The 17,018-nt window shown below is 41.1% G+C and overlaps 1 protein-coding gene across 2 annotated transcripts in view; it reads left to right on the top strand.

The window, feature by feature from the left end:
- The window catches only part of LOC129133157 (neuronal acetylcholine receptor subunit alpha-7-like), a 64,444-nt gene extending 48,418 nt beyond the window's left edge, over window positions 1-16,026 (top strand). For both annotated transcript variants that reach the window (XM_077171676.1, XM_077171677.1), the window contains exons 9-10: window positions 9,624-9,733; window positions 14,970-16,026. In XM_077171676.1, coding sequence (XP_077027791.1) covers window positions 9,624-9,733; window positions 14,970-15,491 — 632 coding nt within the window. In that variant the 3' untranslated portion in view covers window positions 15,492-16,026. The remainder of the gene's footprint in view (window positions 1-9,623; window positions 9,734-14,969) is intronic.
- Window positions 16,027-17,018: the final 992 nt, after the last annotated feature.

Below are 17,018 nucleotides of genomic sequence, written 5' to 3' on the forward strand. Positions count from 1 at the left end.
GGAATCAGTAGCTGGCTGCTCAGCACCTTAGAGCACCAGACCCCTACTGCTCCTGCTGCAGGGTAGAGCTTTCATATGTTGCAGTTGGACAGGCTGCCCCCTGCTCTCACTCAGCTTGCTTGGGGTTTGCATTCCCATCAGCACCTCCTTGCCCAGCAGCATGCTGGCTCCCATCCTTCTCTAGCACACCCTCCCTTTTGGGGAAAATATTTATTTTCAAAGCCCAGTTTTCAACAGCACACATCTATGCAAAGAAAGGCAACACAATATGTCGTGAACGGCGGGAGAAATGCGACGCACCATATGCATGAATAGCAAATCCCGAAGTTTATTGAAAACTCACACATATTTATATTGGTGTTAATGAAGCTTATACATATTGCAAAAGCTGAGCTCATTATTGGTTAAAGCACACTTAGATCAACCACACCTACTTCTATCTTCTAGCAATTATTTTGCTTCTATGTTTGCATTCTTCTAACTTCTCTACCTAAGATATCTACATTTTCTGGCAAGCAATTTTCTCCCCTGTCTTCCCGTTTCAGAGAAGGTCACTGTGACCTTTGTCAGTGATTGGACACTGGTTGCTTAGTTCCCAGCTTGTTTCCCCTATCCTTATCCATCGGTATCACATCGAAATGTCCTTTCTCAGCTAACTAATTATCCAAAAAGCTCTCTACAACAATATTTCAAAATCCACAATATTTTGAATCCTGCCCTTCCACAGAGATGCCAATGAAAGGAGAAGGCCGAACCAGGGAATGATGTCTCTGATTCTGTTTAAAACATTAGTCACCCATGGCTCAGCAATTAGCTCAACCATTTAAATAAAAAGAGTCGAAGGCCCATGACATCTACAAACACAACAGTTTGGCTAGAATCCAGCACATGTCAACTTTATGAACAAAGATTCTTTCTCTACAGGGTACTGGAAGTCCCTCCTGGCACTTAAAACCTCTAGAGTGTAGCTCCTGAAAGCCTTTCAGACCATGGCTATACAGCAGCAACTGTGTCCTAAACTTACCCTTTCTACTGTATCTTAATCATGCTTTGTGGGAAGTGTGTCTTCCTGCAGCCATGATTTTACTTACTTTTAATTTTCTCTTTAAAGTTACTTTTACCAAGAGTCCATATAAGTAGGAAACTGGAGTTCATTACTTGAGGAAAGTATATACAGAAATGCAGAGAACTCCAGATGTGCTACATGACTAAGTTACTGGTCTGACTCTGCTAATCACTGGGTAAAATCATAAAGCCTGTGTGATACAGCTCAGGTATAAGACAATTGTTTTTTTTCTCGTTTTAGAAACCTATGTAATTATGCAGATTTGTTCTGAACTATAAATGCCAGTAATTTTGTGTGGATTTTGTGCACCTTCCAGTGCCTATTATTGCACTTATCCAGTGCATTACATAGGAAGACGTAACCATGTCTGACTGTGTTGATTTCCTGGTTCAGCAGCTAAATCAAAATTGAACAAATACTGCTATCAACGAGTATTGTTATTTTAATTAGAGCCTTTGTACAAGATCAGGCTCTGCCTCTTGAAATCAAAGGACTAGGTAATTAATCTAAAAAGTACATTGAAGGTATTTAGCTCCACACTGTAAGGACCATTTTTTTAAATAAAGATATTGTGATCCATGTTAAGTGAATGGTTGAAACCGATTATATTAGAGGTATTTTCAAACCTAAATGATTCTATTATTCTAGGTAAATAATAGTGGACAAGGATCTGGTTTTGGTAATGGTTATGTGGCCATTTCTCAGGAAAGGATGAGTTCTTTCCTTAGGCAATAGATACACGCCTGAATTCCTTTAAAGTCTTCATATCCCTGATCTGTTTCATAAAACAGTGTTTTCTATCCAAACGCAACCTTATAATTAAGATTAGGAAATCATGCATTAAGAAGTCACTAAGGAACAAATTCCTCGAAGTCAATACAGATTCAACTATAACTCTTACATTTCATTGCTGTCCTTTGGCTGGAGCCTCCTTAAGATTACACAGTTGGTGGTAATGTGGTCCCACATCCAGTGGTACCAAATAAAGCAGTGACTAGAATCAAATTTATCAGGCACTGTTGTAGGAAACTCTTCAATAATGCTTCAGGATAAGTTTCTAGTTTGGGCTCATGGACTTAAAAGAATTCATCTCCTAATGTAATACTTAATTTCTACCAAAATCAGCCAGTTTTTCAGAAAGACTGATCAAGCCACAGCCCACGTTAAGTCAGACATGGCCAAAAGCCATTGCTCTGGAAAATTTAGGCCAAGCCAGTGAGGAGCCTAACCTTCCTGAGTATTCTTTTCTCCTGCCTGCAATATCACCTCCAGAGGGAAAAAACTTTTGGGGCCGCATGGCACTGTCTGCACTTCCCATGCCTTCCTGCAATTCATCTCTGTTTTCCTGTTTTCCTGTGTTTCCATAGTGCTGCAGTCCCACCACTATGAGGACAGGGTGACACCGTATAGAGACAAACCCTAAAATGCCTGCTTTGAAAACTTCACACAGCTCTTTGCACTTGTATTGAGCTGAAGCTCTGCATGCTTTGAGTTCAGGCCCCAGGTAGCACAGAAGGTACAGTCACACAGAAAAGCAGCCAGCAGCACCCATGGCTGGACTCTTTCAGCTTTTGACTAAAGCTGCAACAAGCTCTGACTTAGCAGCTCTCTGTCCATCCTAGCCCATGCTCTGAGGAAGTATTATTTTCAAAGTACTTTGTCGAAGCAGATAAAGCATGCTTCTGCCCAAAATCCAAATCGTGAAATGAGATATTCAGATGTATCAGGCTGGTCAGATGATTTGTTTCTTTGGTAAACACTTTTTAGACCTTGCAATTTGAGGCTTCCCCTTGCATAGGAGAAGTAGTTAATAATATCTGATTGTCTTCCATGCTAAAAAAATTTCAAAGTGCTGCAAATCCTTATTTTTGACCAGCTCTCTCCAAACTAACACCACTGTATTTTTCTTTAAAATGAGTTTATAGCAGAAAGTGGGGAACACCAGGAAGCTGGCATGTAGACAGTGTTTGAAAGGTTCATAAATATGAGGAACTGGCACTTTCTATGATTAATATTCATGTGATGCTTGACATTTTGGCTAGATGTATCAAATAAAGCACAATAAAAATAAAGTTATCTCTATCTTCAGTTAGCAAAATCGAATTTCTCTGTCTTATTTTGCTAAGCTCCTCTGCTTTTTAAAAAAACACAATTTACTTGCTGCTTAGGGCTCCATTATAATGATATTTTCCAGCTGTGTCCCATCCTTGCTGTTCCTTACCATGCCTACGCCATTTCAGCAAGCATGAACACTTTGCACTGTAGTAAAGTACGTTTGCAGCAGATGCTTGAGGTGATTTCTTGCATTTAGTCATAGAGCAAATGAGACTGGAAATTACTAGGACAGGGAAGCAATGTGGTGCTTTGTGACCTTCAGGAGTTACAGATTGTTTTAAGTTAGGAACATAAGGCATTAGCTGTTCTCACTAGAGAGAAAATTAGATTAATCTGTATTATATTTTTTGTCATCTTACAGTATGTTCTCAGCTGATGCCATCTCACTTTATTCTGTCCCTATTTGAGTTTTTGGAGTGCTTTTCCCCCCTATCCTTTCATGGTCCTGCCTGGTACCTTGTCAGAATCAGGCCCCTACTCAATCTCTTTCATGAAACAGAAATTCTCATTCATGGCAGCTCTTACAGTTTCATCTTCATGATCAGTGATGCTTTTCCAAAGCCAAGAGTCTTGGATGTTTTTTCTTTACAGAAAAACACAGTCAAATGAAATTAGAGAACAGTTTTACTTTTCAAACTCCCATGTCTATTCTTCAAAAGCATGTGGAAGGAGAAGTGTTTCAAAACACAAGTACCCTAATTGTATGTCCATTTATGTATTTCTTTGCTGTCTGTGTACAACAGTAAGTCATAAAGAGGCTTTCTCCTCTATCTTTGATTTCTTGGTCTCTCAGTAACTCTGCCATTACCGTTTTTAGACTGTCACAGTATCTGCTGAGCACCAGGCCTCATCCCTGCCGCAGGAGAAAAGAAGAAGGATGGTTGGAAGCCCCTCTGCCAGTATCTGAGGTTTTCATTAACCTGCACAGGATTTAGTTCTCTCACCTGGGCCATTTCCAGAAGTAGGAGCAGTGAATATCTCATTCTGAGCTCACAAGAAACACAAAGCATTCAGCCTGAATGACTGAAATTACCAGACTTAGAGTGGCTCTAACCCAGTTATTGATTTCACGTGCAAAACCTGATGTTTTCTGAAAAAATAGGATAGAAACGGGAACACCAGTGGGAGGCATCCAACATACAACTTGATCAATGTGAATATTTGAGCACAACACTTTCCTCCTTCCCCTAGTATTTCACAGGAACAAGAAGACTGTGACTGGTCACAGTGCAGATACACTCTCTTTCTTGTGATTGACTATGTTAACAAATTTGGGTCAGATGATAACTGCTGGCATGATATGATATGATTGATATGATATGATACCACTGTTCCATGACAAAATCAAGACAAAACATTCATCTTAGGGATTCTGTTTTGTTTACCCTAATCAGTCCTTGAAGTTAATCAAGTTCCACTTTAGCAGTATGTCTTCCAAAACATCTCTAAAATAATGCTAAGGTGCTTCTCTAACATCAGATAATGACACAAAACATCAAAAAATGGTTCTGAATGCTCTTCAAATTATGAATTGCAAATCATTGCTATATTTTTGATGTAGGTGACATCAGAGTATGCCTGCAAAGAACAATTAGCTGTTCTCACTGACTTTTTAGAAGATCTTCTGACTATCTGTGGTTTTATTAGATCCATATTTGTAATTGTAACAGCACCTGATGATCTTCTGATTGTCCTGGGACAGATGATGACAACTCCTAGATGTTAAAACTGCTGTCCAAATTGTTACATAATGCCTCTGGCAAAGAAAAGGAAGAATATCAATTGTACAAGAGCAAATATTTCATACTTCTTGAAGACCTATCAAGCATCCAAACCAGCTGTTCTGTTCACTCACCTCTGCTGAAGAAAGCATCCTACTGGTTTAAAAATCTATAAAAAGCATTTAGAAGTGACTGGTACAGACCTCAGTGTCCCTGAGGAATGTTGAGGGGCTCCAAACACAGGGTGGAATTTGAACGAAGCCAGTCTGTACTAATACGGTCATGCAGATCGTATACACTGCGGTGAACAATGTGGATAGAAGTGTTAGAAGGCTCAGGTGTTTAAGTAGGATGTGTTTAGGCTTTCAATGATTTGGTCTTTTGAGTAGAACCCTTCTAGGAATGGTGTTCCTATTAGGGCGAGGTTGCCGATGGTGAGGCATGCAGTGGTTGTGGGTAGTATCTTTTGGAGTCCTCCTATTTTTCGGATGTCTTGTTCACAATTTAGGCTGTGAATGATGGAGCCTGACCATACGAAGAGCATGGCTTTGAAGAATACATTGTCTAACAGGTTGTCTGGTGCATTTTTCTGGCTTGTGGCAGCTACCCAGAGCAGTCACTTCCAAGCTCTGCCTCAGAGCAGGTGAATTATCAGCAACCAGATCCTTGGTCTTTCACATGCACCCTGATCTGGGGTTGCTGTCCCTGACACTTCCCACAGTGAAGGGAATTGTTAAAGATTCCAAGTTAATCTAGTAACTAGGAGTTACAAGTAGAACACAGAGGGATGTTTAGTGGGAGTTGCTAAGCATTTTCCTCTTGCAGTTTAAATAAAAGGGGCTGAGCTTCTTTATAAAATCAGATTTGCCTTTGCCTCCACCAACAGACACATGGGCATAGGACTTTGTGGGGGCAACAGCTTCAAAGGCCTAAATGAATAAAAAGGATTTAGGATGGTTTCTAAAATACTGCCAGAAAGGTCTGGTGGCTAGGCCAAGGCTGTTGCCTGGGAGACCAAATCTCATTACTTGTACCCCACCATGCCCCACCTCACAGGACAGTATCCTATTTCTGCACTCAGCCACACAGTGGAGACCCAGAAAGAGAGTTTGCTAATTCAGGGCAGTGTGGGGCTAGGGTAGAATGAGAGAAGACTGAAGCCCTGTGGCTCCAAAGGAAGTGTTATCCATGAACATTGTAGCTTGGTCCTTTAAGCGGAAAGGCTTCTCTGCTCACAGGGTTGCTGGAGAAGGCTGAGTCATAGTCATAATCAGAGAGAGTTCCAGAGGTGATGTTCCACTGTGGGGAACTGCAAGGAGTTCTTTTAATAATGGATAGTCTGGAACGAAATTAAGCCAAACGAGGCAAATATTATATCTGAGAACCATTTATGGGTAATGAAAAGACAAAATAAAAAGGACTTTACTAAAGAGAACTAGAGAAGATGGAGCAAGAGGAAGAAATATGGGAGAGAGGGAGAGAGAGAGGAGACAGAGGGAAGAAGAGGGCGCTACCTCCAGAGGTTGGGGAGTGCCCTTGCTGTCCCGAGGCTGTGCACACTGCCTGCCTGTGGACAGATCTTGCAGTGGCCAGACACGAGGGCAGAGGGATCGGGCTGGAGGGCCAGGACCCCGGACAGGGTCGCGGCGAGGATCATGGTGGTGGGCAGGCTCGGAGGCGGGCAGGGTTGGATGCAGGTGGCTCAGGCAGGGATGCAGAGACGAAGCAGGCAGGGCACTGCTCAGGGACACAGGAAGGCAGGGCAGACGCCCGGGTGAGCAAGAGCCAGTGAGGGCAGGAGAGCCCAAAGGGCAGCTGGGGCCAGGGCAAAAGCATAAGACTCAAGAAGCTCCCAAAAGGACAAAAGGCAAAGGACAGAACAGGCCCAAGGCTTATAATGCTGTTACTTTTTATGCCCCCAGCTCCTCCCAAAGTCTGCCTGCTGACAGGAGACCATTGGCCCAGTCTGATGTCCCAGAGCAGTCCATTGGCAGAGATCTTTTGCCATCTGACTGGAGAGTGTCTCTGGGGTACAGTGTCTTCAGTGTTCCCCTGCTCATGGAACTGCCTGTCCCATGTGGGACATGAACTGGTGGCCAGGCAAGTCTGCCCAGAGACAAGGCTTTCCTCCATCTTCTCTTAGCTGCCTCCTGGATGTGGCACATGTGCAACCCCTGCCCTGCGTGCCTCTGACAACCATTGTTGAGGCATAACAAAACTGAATTGGCTCCTCACAGGTGAACAGGGACAGCAGCCCTTGTAGCTGTCACCAAGTGATGGGTTTTACCTTGCTGGTGCAAGGGCAAAAGACTGTCAGGAACAGAAATGAGCAGACTGGAATATTAGGCCATGATTTTAAGGAGGTGCATGGAGGACAGCACAGGAGTCTTCCTCATCAGTTCTCCTGCTGCAGTAAGACTATGTTTTTCTGCTGCCAGGAAAGAGATGATGAAGGATTAAACCCTGGAAGAAAAATCAGAAAATGCGTAAGTAAGGATATAATTTCAGAGCCATACCTTTTTTTTTTTGCCTTGTGGGCAGACCCACTGAGTTCTGAGGGCTTTCCTTCCCTTCCCTTCCCTTACAGGCGAGTGGTCACTGAGTCTAGACCCAGGGTCTTGGCCATCCCTGCCTGGTTCTAGATTGTAAGGACAGTCAGGTTTTCAATCAAGGTGATGCATGGCCATGTGATCTAGCAATTCCTTTGTGATTAATGGCTATTAGTTCTACATTCTCCTGTCACAAAAAAGGAGGCAACAGCTTTCATCATATCTCCAGCTAGAGATGTGAAAGACCAGCAGCTGTGCTAATCATTGCTATATTTTTCCTCCACTTTCACGGTTGTCTCTTTAGGATTGGCAAAATCCAGCCTTAGAGCAGTGCTGGGTATTTCCAGGACTTTGTGACTTTCTCTCTGAATACAGCATCTGATGGGCATAGATCTACCTGCCAGATTTCAGAGACGTCTTGTACACATTTGACTGCCTCACACTAACACATAGGGCTCAAGTACCGTGCACTATGTCCTCCATCCTTACTTTCCAACTGAAGACTTCAGTGTACCTTGAATGGGAACACCCCATTCCTCCCCTCAAAATGCAGATGACACATCTCCAGCTTCTTCCTTGCCTACCACCAGGCAAAACTATAAAATATCCTTCTTTATGGGTCCCTGGCTCCCTTCTGGTTCCCAGTCTGTTCTGGAGAGAACTGTTTTCTATTTAACAGCTGTTCTATACAGCAGTTTCCTGACATCTGTTCCTGGCTTTACAGCACAAAAAAAAAACCTGGGAGCATCAATGCCTTTGCTAATCATTGACTAGGATCTTGAGTCAGATATTATCAGGTTGTTTCCAAGTTTAACCAGGTGACTAATTTTCAAAGGATATGTGAAAAATCCTAGCTAAAGCCATTTTAAATTGACTATTTCAGGCCTTTGAAATCTGGTGGCATCAAAATATGTAAAGTTTAAGGAAGTTATTTACTCACTCATGGCAGTAATTAAACCAACAATATCAACACTGCTGTGTTTCTGTAACATGGGACATGTAACAACTTCCATGAAACCTGGTTTGCTCTGCTTCTGCCTGCTTGTTGACTCTCCTCTCATGAATAAGTGCAATAGAGACCTTAAAATTCATGTCACCCTTGGGACTATTCTTCTAATCTAGATATGTAATTCATTTTGTCATGCAAAGCCATACCTCCTGAAGCAATTGCAGCCTTGTTTTCAGGAAGGCCTTAGAACCTCATTATTGTAGACAAGCTTTTTGCACCCAAAGCAGTAGGATTTGGAATTAAGAAACAGAGGCAGAGCAAAACTTGCTTTGGAGCTTTGATTGATTTCTTTACTTTTCCTTCAAGCTGCAGGAGGGAGGGCTGGGGATTGCAAGAGGCTGCAGTCTGGGGCAATGTGATGTGCTCTCCCACATTGCACCATTATGTGAGCCAACAGTAATGCTCCCTGGTATTTTGCCACTGAAGCCTTCAAATGTCATTACCCCTGTGGGCAATTCTGCTTTACACTCCAGCGCATCAATCTCACATCTGGCATGAGGAAGCTGTACTGCCACTTAGGAGATGTGGCTTCAAGCCTTAGTTCTGGCTTTCAAGACCTTGGTTTCTTTCCTCCACAGCAGATTAAAATTTAGCATTCAAGGAGGCTTTAGTGTACTTTCATAGGAACTGGAAGAAGTGGTCTTGAGTGCTAAGAAGAGTAATAAGAAATATGCCTAACCACCTGGGAGCAGTAGTGGTGCAAGGTGGGGAACTGGTGACACTTTTTGGAGGGATGCAGAGGCACCAAGAGGACAGCATCTCCCTCCAGCACCTCTGCTGGTACCATGGAAGGCTTAGGACTGGGAATGCTGGTGGTCAGTGGGTGTTGTCAGCTCAACTTCTCACTGTCCTGGCTGCAGGCACAAAAGTGTTCTTACTGTGAGGCCCTACACTCCTCTTCAGGGACAAAACCCAAACAGTTTTCACCTTCCATGTGTTCTGGGCCTTCCCTCACAGGAGAGAAGGGAGCTGAGCAGATACACAGCTCAAATGCTCCAGTGCAGCAAACCAGAGAAGAGGGTGTTCATGCATGTGAGCACCCTATTCTCTGGTTTGCTGTGATGCAGTGCTTCTCATGTGTAGATCTTGAGGCATAGCCAAGGAATATTATGTGCTCCTTGTATTTCCCCCCCTCTGTAACCAAGTCCTCCTTTTGCTTGCAGCTCAGTATTTCGCTAGCATCATGGTCATCGTTGGTCTGTCTGTGGTGGTAACAGTGCTGGTTCTGCAGTTTCACCATCATGACCCCCAAGCAGGAAAGATGCCCAAATGGGTAAGCAGCTTTGGTGAGAAACATTCCGGAGGTTACTACTGAAAGAAAAGAAAATTGTCTAAAAGCTACAGTAAACTTATTAACTTGTTGTAGGTGAGAGGCAGAAGTAGTTTTCCATTAATTTGAAGAGTCAGTTGCAAACAGCATAGTTGATGCTTTTGTTTGCAATTGAAGGGAAAGAGCAAGCATACTAAATGTGCTTTTCCACTAGAACCAGTTTCTCCTCCATTAAAATAGTTCCTCCTATTTGGCCTTTGTTTTCAACATTATGATGGAGTGGTTGAGTCACTACAAAGTTACCTCATTCACCACCCACTTTGCAAGTGCAGACCTTTAATTTCTTATCCTGCGGACAGCAGTACTGACAGAATGTGCTAAACAAACACTAGTCTCTACTGGGCAGTTTGTCTGCTGCCATCTGATCTATTCCCAGTGCATTAGCCTGTGAACCCTCTTTTCTCTGCAGCAGCAGACTTTGTCAGCCCAGAGAGGTCTGGCACCAATGCCAGCTGGCTTTCAAATGGAATGTTTCCTTTAGATTTTCAAGTTAAAAGAAAATTATGTTCTATCAATTTAAAAGATTTTAAGATAGGCAAGGTATGCTTGTGTTCAGAGAATGAAAAAGGATAAAAGCAGAAGCAGATAGTCACAGTCAACTATCTACCACCCTGTTTGTAGGAGACTGGTTGCACAACAACCTCTGATATCTTGTTCACCACATTTTTCATGCTACACAATCATCCTGACATTTCCCAATAATTTCCCAAAGTGCTGTATGATTAAAATCCTCTTACTTTCAAGGCAGCAGAGAATGTGAATTCTGGATGAACCTGCTTGTAGGCAAAACCTGAGGGCACAAATATGGGAAACATTTTTCAGATATCCTCATGGACAGAGTCTGCCACAGTGTAACAGAACCCATTTTATTGCTTTTTGAGGAGCCCAGACGCAATGCCTCATGTTAGTCCTCCTCACAGGCCCTGCAAGTCAGCTCCTGCTCTCTACCAATCTCATGTTTTTTTGTCTGGAAACACAGTGTGTGGCAAATTCTCCTTCAGCAGAAACCTTGTTCAGTGGCCTGACAGCTGAACTGGCATACATTACACAACATGCCATCAGGAAGCAAAAACTCTGGAAAGCATAACTGGGAAGTGCAGATGATAGACTGTAAAAGGTGTAGACCAGACAAGTTGACAGGGCTGAGGGATCTCAGGAGGAAAAGTGTGAATGCCAAGTGTGTAGGGAAGAGGCTGACCCCATAAAAGTAGGCACTTATACTCTACAAGCTATGGCCAAGGCTCAGTTGTTAGAATTTGTGTTAGTCTCTATTCTTTTTGTTGTTGTGTTGTTGTTTTGGGGTTGTTTTTTTTTTTTTTTTTCAATTTTGCCTGTCCACCTATGTCAGGTGTTTCTTACAGACGCTTTGAATGACTTTTGCTCAGTAAAAAAAAAAAAAAACTGAAATGAAGAAGTAACTTAAGAAAGAAGAAAATTTTTTGCATTACATTTTTCTGCATTTCCAGTACCAGCTGCTGCCCTTACCATTTACTTACTTCCCACAATGTTCTCTTCATGTCAGAGCCAGGCGTCAGCTTATTGCAAACTCTAGCCCTGATTAATTGGATATTGTTGCAGGATTGTTCTCACCTCCTGCTTAAATGGATTTGTCTGCTGGAGTCAGTTGCAGGGAGAGGCATTGGACAATTTGGCATGTATGGGAGCTTCTGCAGACCCAGAAGATTTGAATGGATGCATTTCCTAAACACAGCTGCTTCCTAAACCATTTAGAGTTGAGCAGTTTTTTTCCCGCCTGTCTCTCAAAGGGTCTGTGCTTGCACTTTGCAATAGAAGAGGGAGGAGAGTGCCTGTCAGTGTTTATCCTCTCTGTAGGTGTTCACTTTCCTTATACCCTTGCTTAGAATTGTGTCTTCCTTTCTGTTAATCTTTGATGACTTACAAACTAGCTTTTTCCAAGAGAGGAACTTAAATCCAAGGTGTTCAGTCAGGGCATTTGTTGGCTACTCAGTTGAGAAATGAGAGCTGCTGACTGATGGACACTTTTGATAATGTCTGCTGAGCTAGCATGGAAAAAAACACTAAAGGCCCAGCTAAGGAGCTGTTTGGGAGTGGATAACATCAGGTATGGACTACAGCTCAACTGACCTTTCTCTACTGACAGCCTAGAGTGTTTCATGATAAAGAGGTATAGAGAGACCAAGCACTGAGGGAAGAAGGGGTTTTGTGGGAAAAGGCAAGAGAACTCTGGCTCTTTGTTGTGCTTAAAGCAGGTTTGTTACGTTTCAGGCTTCTCTGTTGATATGGTTCAAACCTGGACATGCACAGTTCTCCTAGGTGCAGATGTCCCTTATCAAGAGAGCTTTAACTAGAGACTGTCTGCTCTGGGCTAGGCCAGGCTGGTGGCTGTGATGGAAGCTAGCAGTATAGTTGTATCATAGATAGGAGAGGCTCACAGAGGGGTTGTTGACCTCTAAAGACAGCTGTACCTGCGTACTTCCTTCATAGAATTCCATATATGAAAATGCAGGTGAAAGTGTAGATTCATATTTTCATACTTAGCTGTAATTCAAAAACCTGTATGCTGCAGCTGTCTCTTGAATTAATTGTTATGACAAGAACAGATTGATGCCTGAGTGTCTGTGTTTTCAAGGAAATAGGGCATTTGAAATCCAAGCTAATTAAAAGCTGTGTTACTGTCTTCTGGGTATTTATTTTTCTATGGGAAATGGGTTTGACTGTAGTTATAAAAGTAATTTCCCTAAGGAATAAAAACTCTGTCTTGAAGGAAAAGCAGCATTCCTATATAAAAGTGCTTTTTCACCTCATGTATCCTTTCAGAGTTAAGGCAGACATATTAACATTTTCTAATAAGAAAGTTTGTCTGACTAAGTGTTTTGGAATTTCACATTCCTATAGAATTAACTTCTCTCTCCCCTTTGCAACTGACACTGTTGACACATTGCTAGAAATTAAGACCTTTATTTTGTTCCATGTTGTCCCATTTTGTGTCCATGAGCAGTCTGAGCACATTATAATTAAGTAAGTTCAATTAAAGGCAGAATCAGTTTTTTAGGCTGCAACACTACGGGTAATTATTTGTTTGTGGTGACTATGGAGAAAATAATGAAATATTTAAAGCAAAATAATATGAATAATGGAAAACAGTCTTTCAGGAACTTTCATAGTTTAAATCTAGCTGGCATTTAAGTACCAGACAGCCACTTGCTCACATCCCAGCTCTCTTCCCTTGTGATGGTGAGAATAAAACTCCAGCACTTAGTGGGTTGAGAGAAGAACAGTTCAATAATTGAAACAGAATACAATATAATAATATGAATAATATTAATTATAATAATGAGTAACAATAATAAAAAATAACAACTGCAATGATGACAGAGAGTAATAAAATGCAAGAGAAACAAGTGATGCACTAAACAATTGCTCACCACCTGCTGACTGATGCATAGCCTGTTTTGGAGAAGCAATTGACAGCCTCCAACCAACTCCCCACACTTTATATCCTTTTGGAAGATCCCTCTGGCTAGTTCAGGTCAGCTGTGCTGGCTATGCTTCCTCATGGCATTGTGTGTACATGCTCACTGGTAGAGCACAGGAATTTGAAAAGTCCTTGATTCAGGGTGAGCACTACTTTCCAACAACCAAAACATCAGTATTTTATCAACATTATTTTCATACTGAATCTAAAACACCATGCTGTACCAGCTACTAGGTGAAAAATTAACTCTATTCCAGCCAAAACCATGACAATGATGAAGAACAAAACATTGACTAGAGAGAGAGAAGCAAAGTGGCTCACAGAAAATGGTACAGAACTGTGACATAGAAGAGCTCATATTGCAGAACTAAAATATTGTGTAACTGCCTTTCACTGGTCATTGGTTTTGGCTATTATTATTACTATTCCTATCTGTGATTCCTTAGGCTTCCTCCTTTCTGAAATTATGCTTGTCATTACAGCAGTAGCTCCAAGTGCTGGCTGTAATTTCCCCCTTCCTGTATTCCTGTATCTGTACTGTGCAAATACAGGAGTCAACTTTTCCTGCATCTAAAACATCTTTGCAGTCAAAGTGTGGTCCCAAGTCAAACATGACCAAAGTAAGCAGGACTACACAGGGAGTCCTTGGGAGTCAAGGCTCAAAGGGAAAACCAGAGGCCACATCTCTTTTCTCCTTGATGTCAGATTATTTGGCTTGCAACCAGGATAATAAAGTCATCAAAGAGTCCTGTGTGCGTGGAGGGTCCCTCTCAAGTGCATTGTAAATGCCCTTTTTGTATGCATAACACCTGGAGGATCTCATAATAACAAGATTTTGCTAATTTAGTTTGCTGCTCTTCACACAAGACGTTACTGAATCCACAGCCTTTTTTCCTGCCTTATATGTTACCAATAGGAATTCTAGCAGGCTCAGGCTCAGACCAAACATCTGAAGGTCAGTTCACTGGAAAAAATTTCTGGAAGCACTCTCCGGAGTTAGCTCACTTAATGACCTTGACAAGAAGCATATGAGGCACAATCTGCCATGTGCACGTCAGAGCATCTCGTGATGCACCAGCACACAGGAAAATGACAGCAGTTAATAGCGGCACTTAGATTTTGAACTGCTAAATGTAATTGATTTACTCTTTTGAAAAAAAAAGCCTGCTGTAGTTGAACTCCTCAAAGAAGTATAAAATAACTTTCAAAAAGCCATGAAAACCCAACCAAGGTCTTTTATTTAGATGGAAACAATAGCAATGGGGATGGGAAATGTTCTAGAATCTGTCATATAGTGATTTTTTTCAGCAAAATCTAAACATTGACACCCAAAAATATTTAACTGTATCTCTTTCCTTAGAATCTGAGAAGTATTTGAAAACCATGCAGCCAATTTTGGGCTGTCTGCTCAATTGCAGACGTCTCAAAGTATTTAATAAAGATAGGTCTCTGAGGACCATTTTGTAAAGTAAGATTTTACATCTCTTTTGCTTTATAAGCTAAGTGGGCATTGAAAATCCCTATGTTCAAGACAGATCCAAAAAAGGGCTATCCTTAGTAGAAGGCTAGACCCTCAAATAAACCTTTTGAAAGCAGATAGCTGGAGAACACAGAAATCCATCAGTATTTCTAAGAAACTGTGCAGACTAACTATAATAGTCACAAAAACATTTTAAATGATGAAGAGTGTCCCGTATATCTGCCACGGTAACTCTCTTTCAGGTCCGTGTCATCCTGCTGAATTGGTGTGCTTGGTTTTTACGAATGAAAAAACCTGGGGAAAACATAAAGCCCCTCTCTTGCAAGTACAGCTATTCCAAGCAGCAGCTGAGCGTGAACAGCATGGAAGTGAACGTCCTTCCCGGGCACCAGTCCAGCAACGGCAACACCATCTACAGCTACCACGCCATGGAGAGCCCCTGCTGCCCACAGCAGAACGACCTCGGCAGCAAAGGTGGGAAGATGACCTGCCCCTTAGCAGAAGATATTGAGCTTGTGCAAAAGAAAGCTTTAATGGACACTCTTCCAGTGATGGTGAAGATCCTGGAGGAAGTCCAGTTCATAGCGATGCGGTTCAGGAAACAAGATGAGGGTGAAGAGATCTGCAGTGAATGGAAGTTTGCAGCTGCTGTCATAGACAGATTATGTCTGGTTGCATTTACCCTTTTTGCCATCATTTGCACGTTCACAATACTCATGTCTGCTCCAAATTTTATAGAGGCTGTTTCAAAGGATTTTGCATAAGGTTTTCAAAGATGAGCATGATAATCAAAAAGTGAATATTGCCAGTAATTTTACTAGATAATTTAACTCAAATAGAGAAGTGTACTTACATGTGCTAACATACACAGAAGGGGATTAAAATAATTTCAGGACATAATTATTCCTGATGTTAGTGATTGTAGTTACTGAATAGTAAATGTATTGAACTCCATTACTTATTTCATAGACTAGTGCCACATGTAATTATGTCATGATCTGTGGTAAGTGATATACAAGAATTCAATACATTACGATACTATAATATATTTATTACAAGTTAACACTAGTATCAATGTGTTACTTTGAATTTGTGAACTTTTGGATATCGTTAATTTAAATGACCATTAAAGACTATAATTTTTTGCATAATTTTATTGTTTTCAGTATATCTGTGTTTTATAATTATTGTTTGGTGTGGCTGTGACATTCACTTCTCAGATTTGAAAGATGTATCTCCACAGTCTCATGATGCTGTATATTGTATTTATGAAAATAAACCGTCATCATATTAGCTCAAGCTAGCACAATGACTGGAATGCTTTCTTGGTAAATTTGTTAAGACTGTATCTTTCCCAGAAAATAATTTTGGGTCTTTTTTTTAAAATTTAAATTAGGAAATATTGATTTTGACATTGGAAAGAAATTTCTTTCTCCTTGCTGACAATCATCTATGTAATTTACAATGCTTGCTTAACTGTTATTGTCATCTTGAAAGTCTACTTAGTTTAAAATATCACTGCTTTCTTGGAACACAGTTGCCAACCTAATACTAACTAACTCTGTGCAATTAAGGCAGAACCCTGTGGCTCCATAATATCTAGGAAATGGTCCATAGATTTAATTTGGCTCAGATTTCCCATCCAGTCTACTACTACACTGAAGTAGTATTTTTTTGAAAATTATATTAGTAAAGTTTCCTTTCTATGTGATCACTAGGCTTTGTTAAAAGGAGTGTATAAAAGACTAATTTTATTTTGCTCAACTTTAATGTATCAATGCTTATTATCAATTTTCTGTCCCTAAATATTCTCTAATATAATGTCTATATGTTAATAAAACATAATTGAATTATGCCACTTCCTGGAAGAGAGAGGGAAAAAAGCGCTTTTCTTAATAGCAGCTTTTTTCTACCCAGTACTGTGGGTGGGAGTGACACCTTTTTTGCATGATTTTATTTTCCCTACTGATCACAGGAGAAATACGAAAGAACATGATCTCTTGTAGACACCTTTCCCCTCTGGAGTAACACAACACTTTTCTGAATGTTTACTAGAAGAAAATAACAATCTATTTTCTTCTCTGGCTGACTTTCAACTTACTGTTCTTCCAGGGTTAGTAAAAAATTAAGATTTCCCCTATCTGCATGATAGGATCCTTTACACCATCATCGTTAGAGAAAGAATATGATCATGATTTTACTCAACAGGAAGTACTTCCATCTAAAATGGATGGTGAAGCTGGTAGTTCTATGGATGGAATATGCTACTATTTCTTAAAGGAAACTCATCT

This window comes from Agelaius phoeniceus, chromosome Z, assembly GCF_051311805.1.
Source record: "Agelaius phoeniceus isolate bAgePho1 chromosome Z, bAgePho1.hap1, whole genome shotgun sequence".
Classification (NCBI taxonomy): Eukaryota; Metazoa; Chordata; class Aves; order Passeriformes; family Icteridae; genus Agelaius; species Agelaius phoeniceus.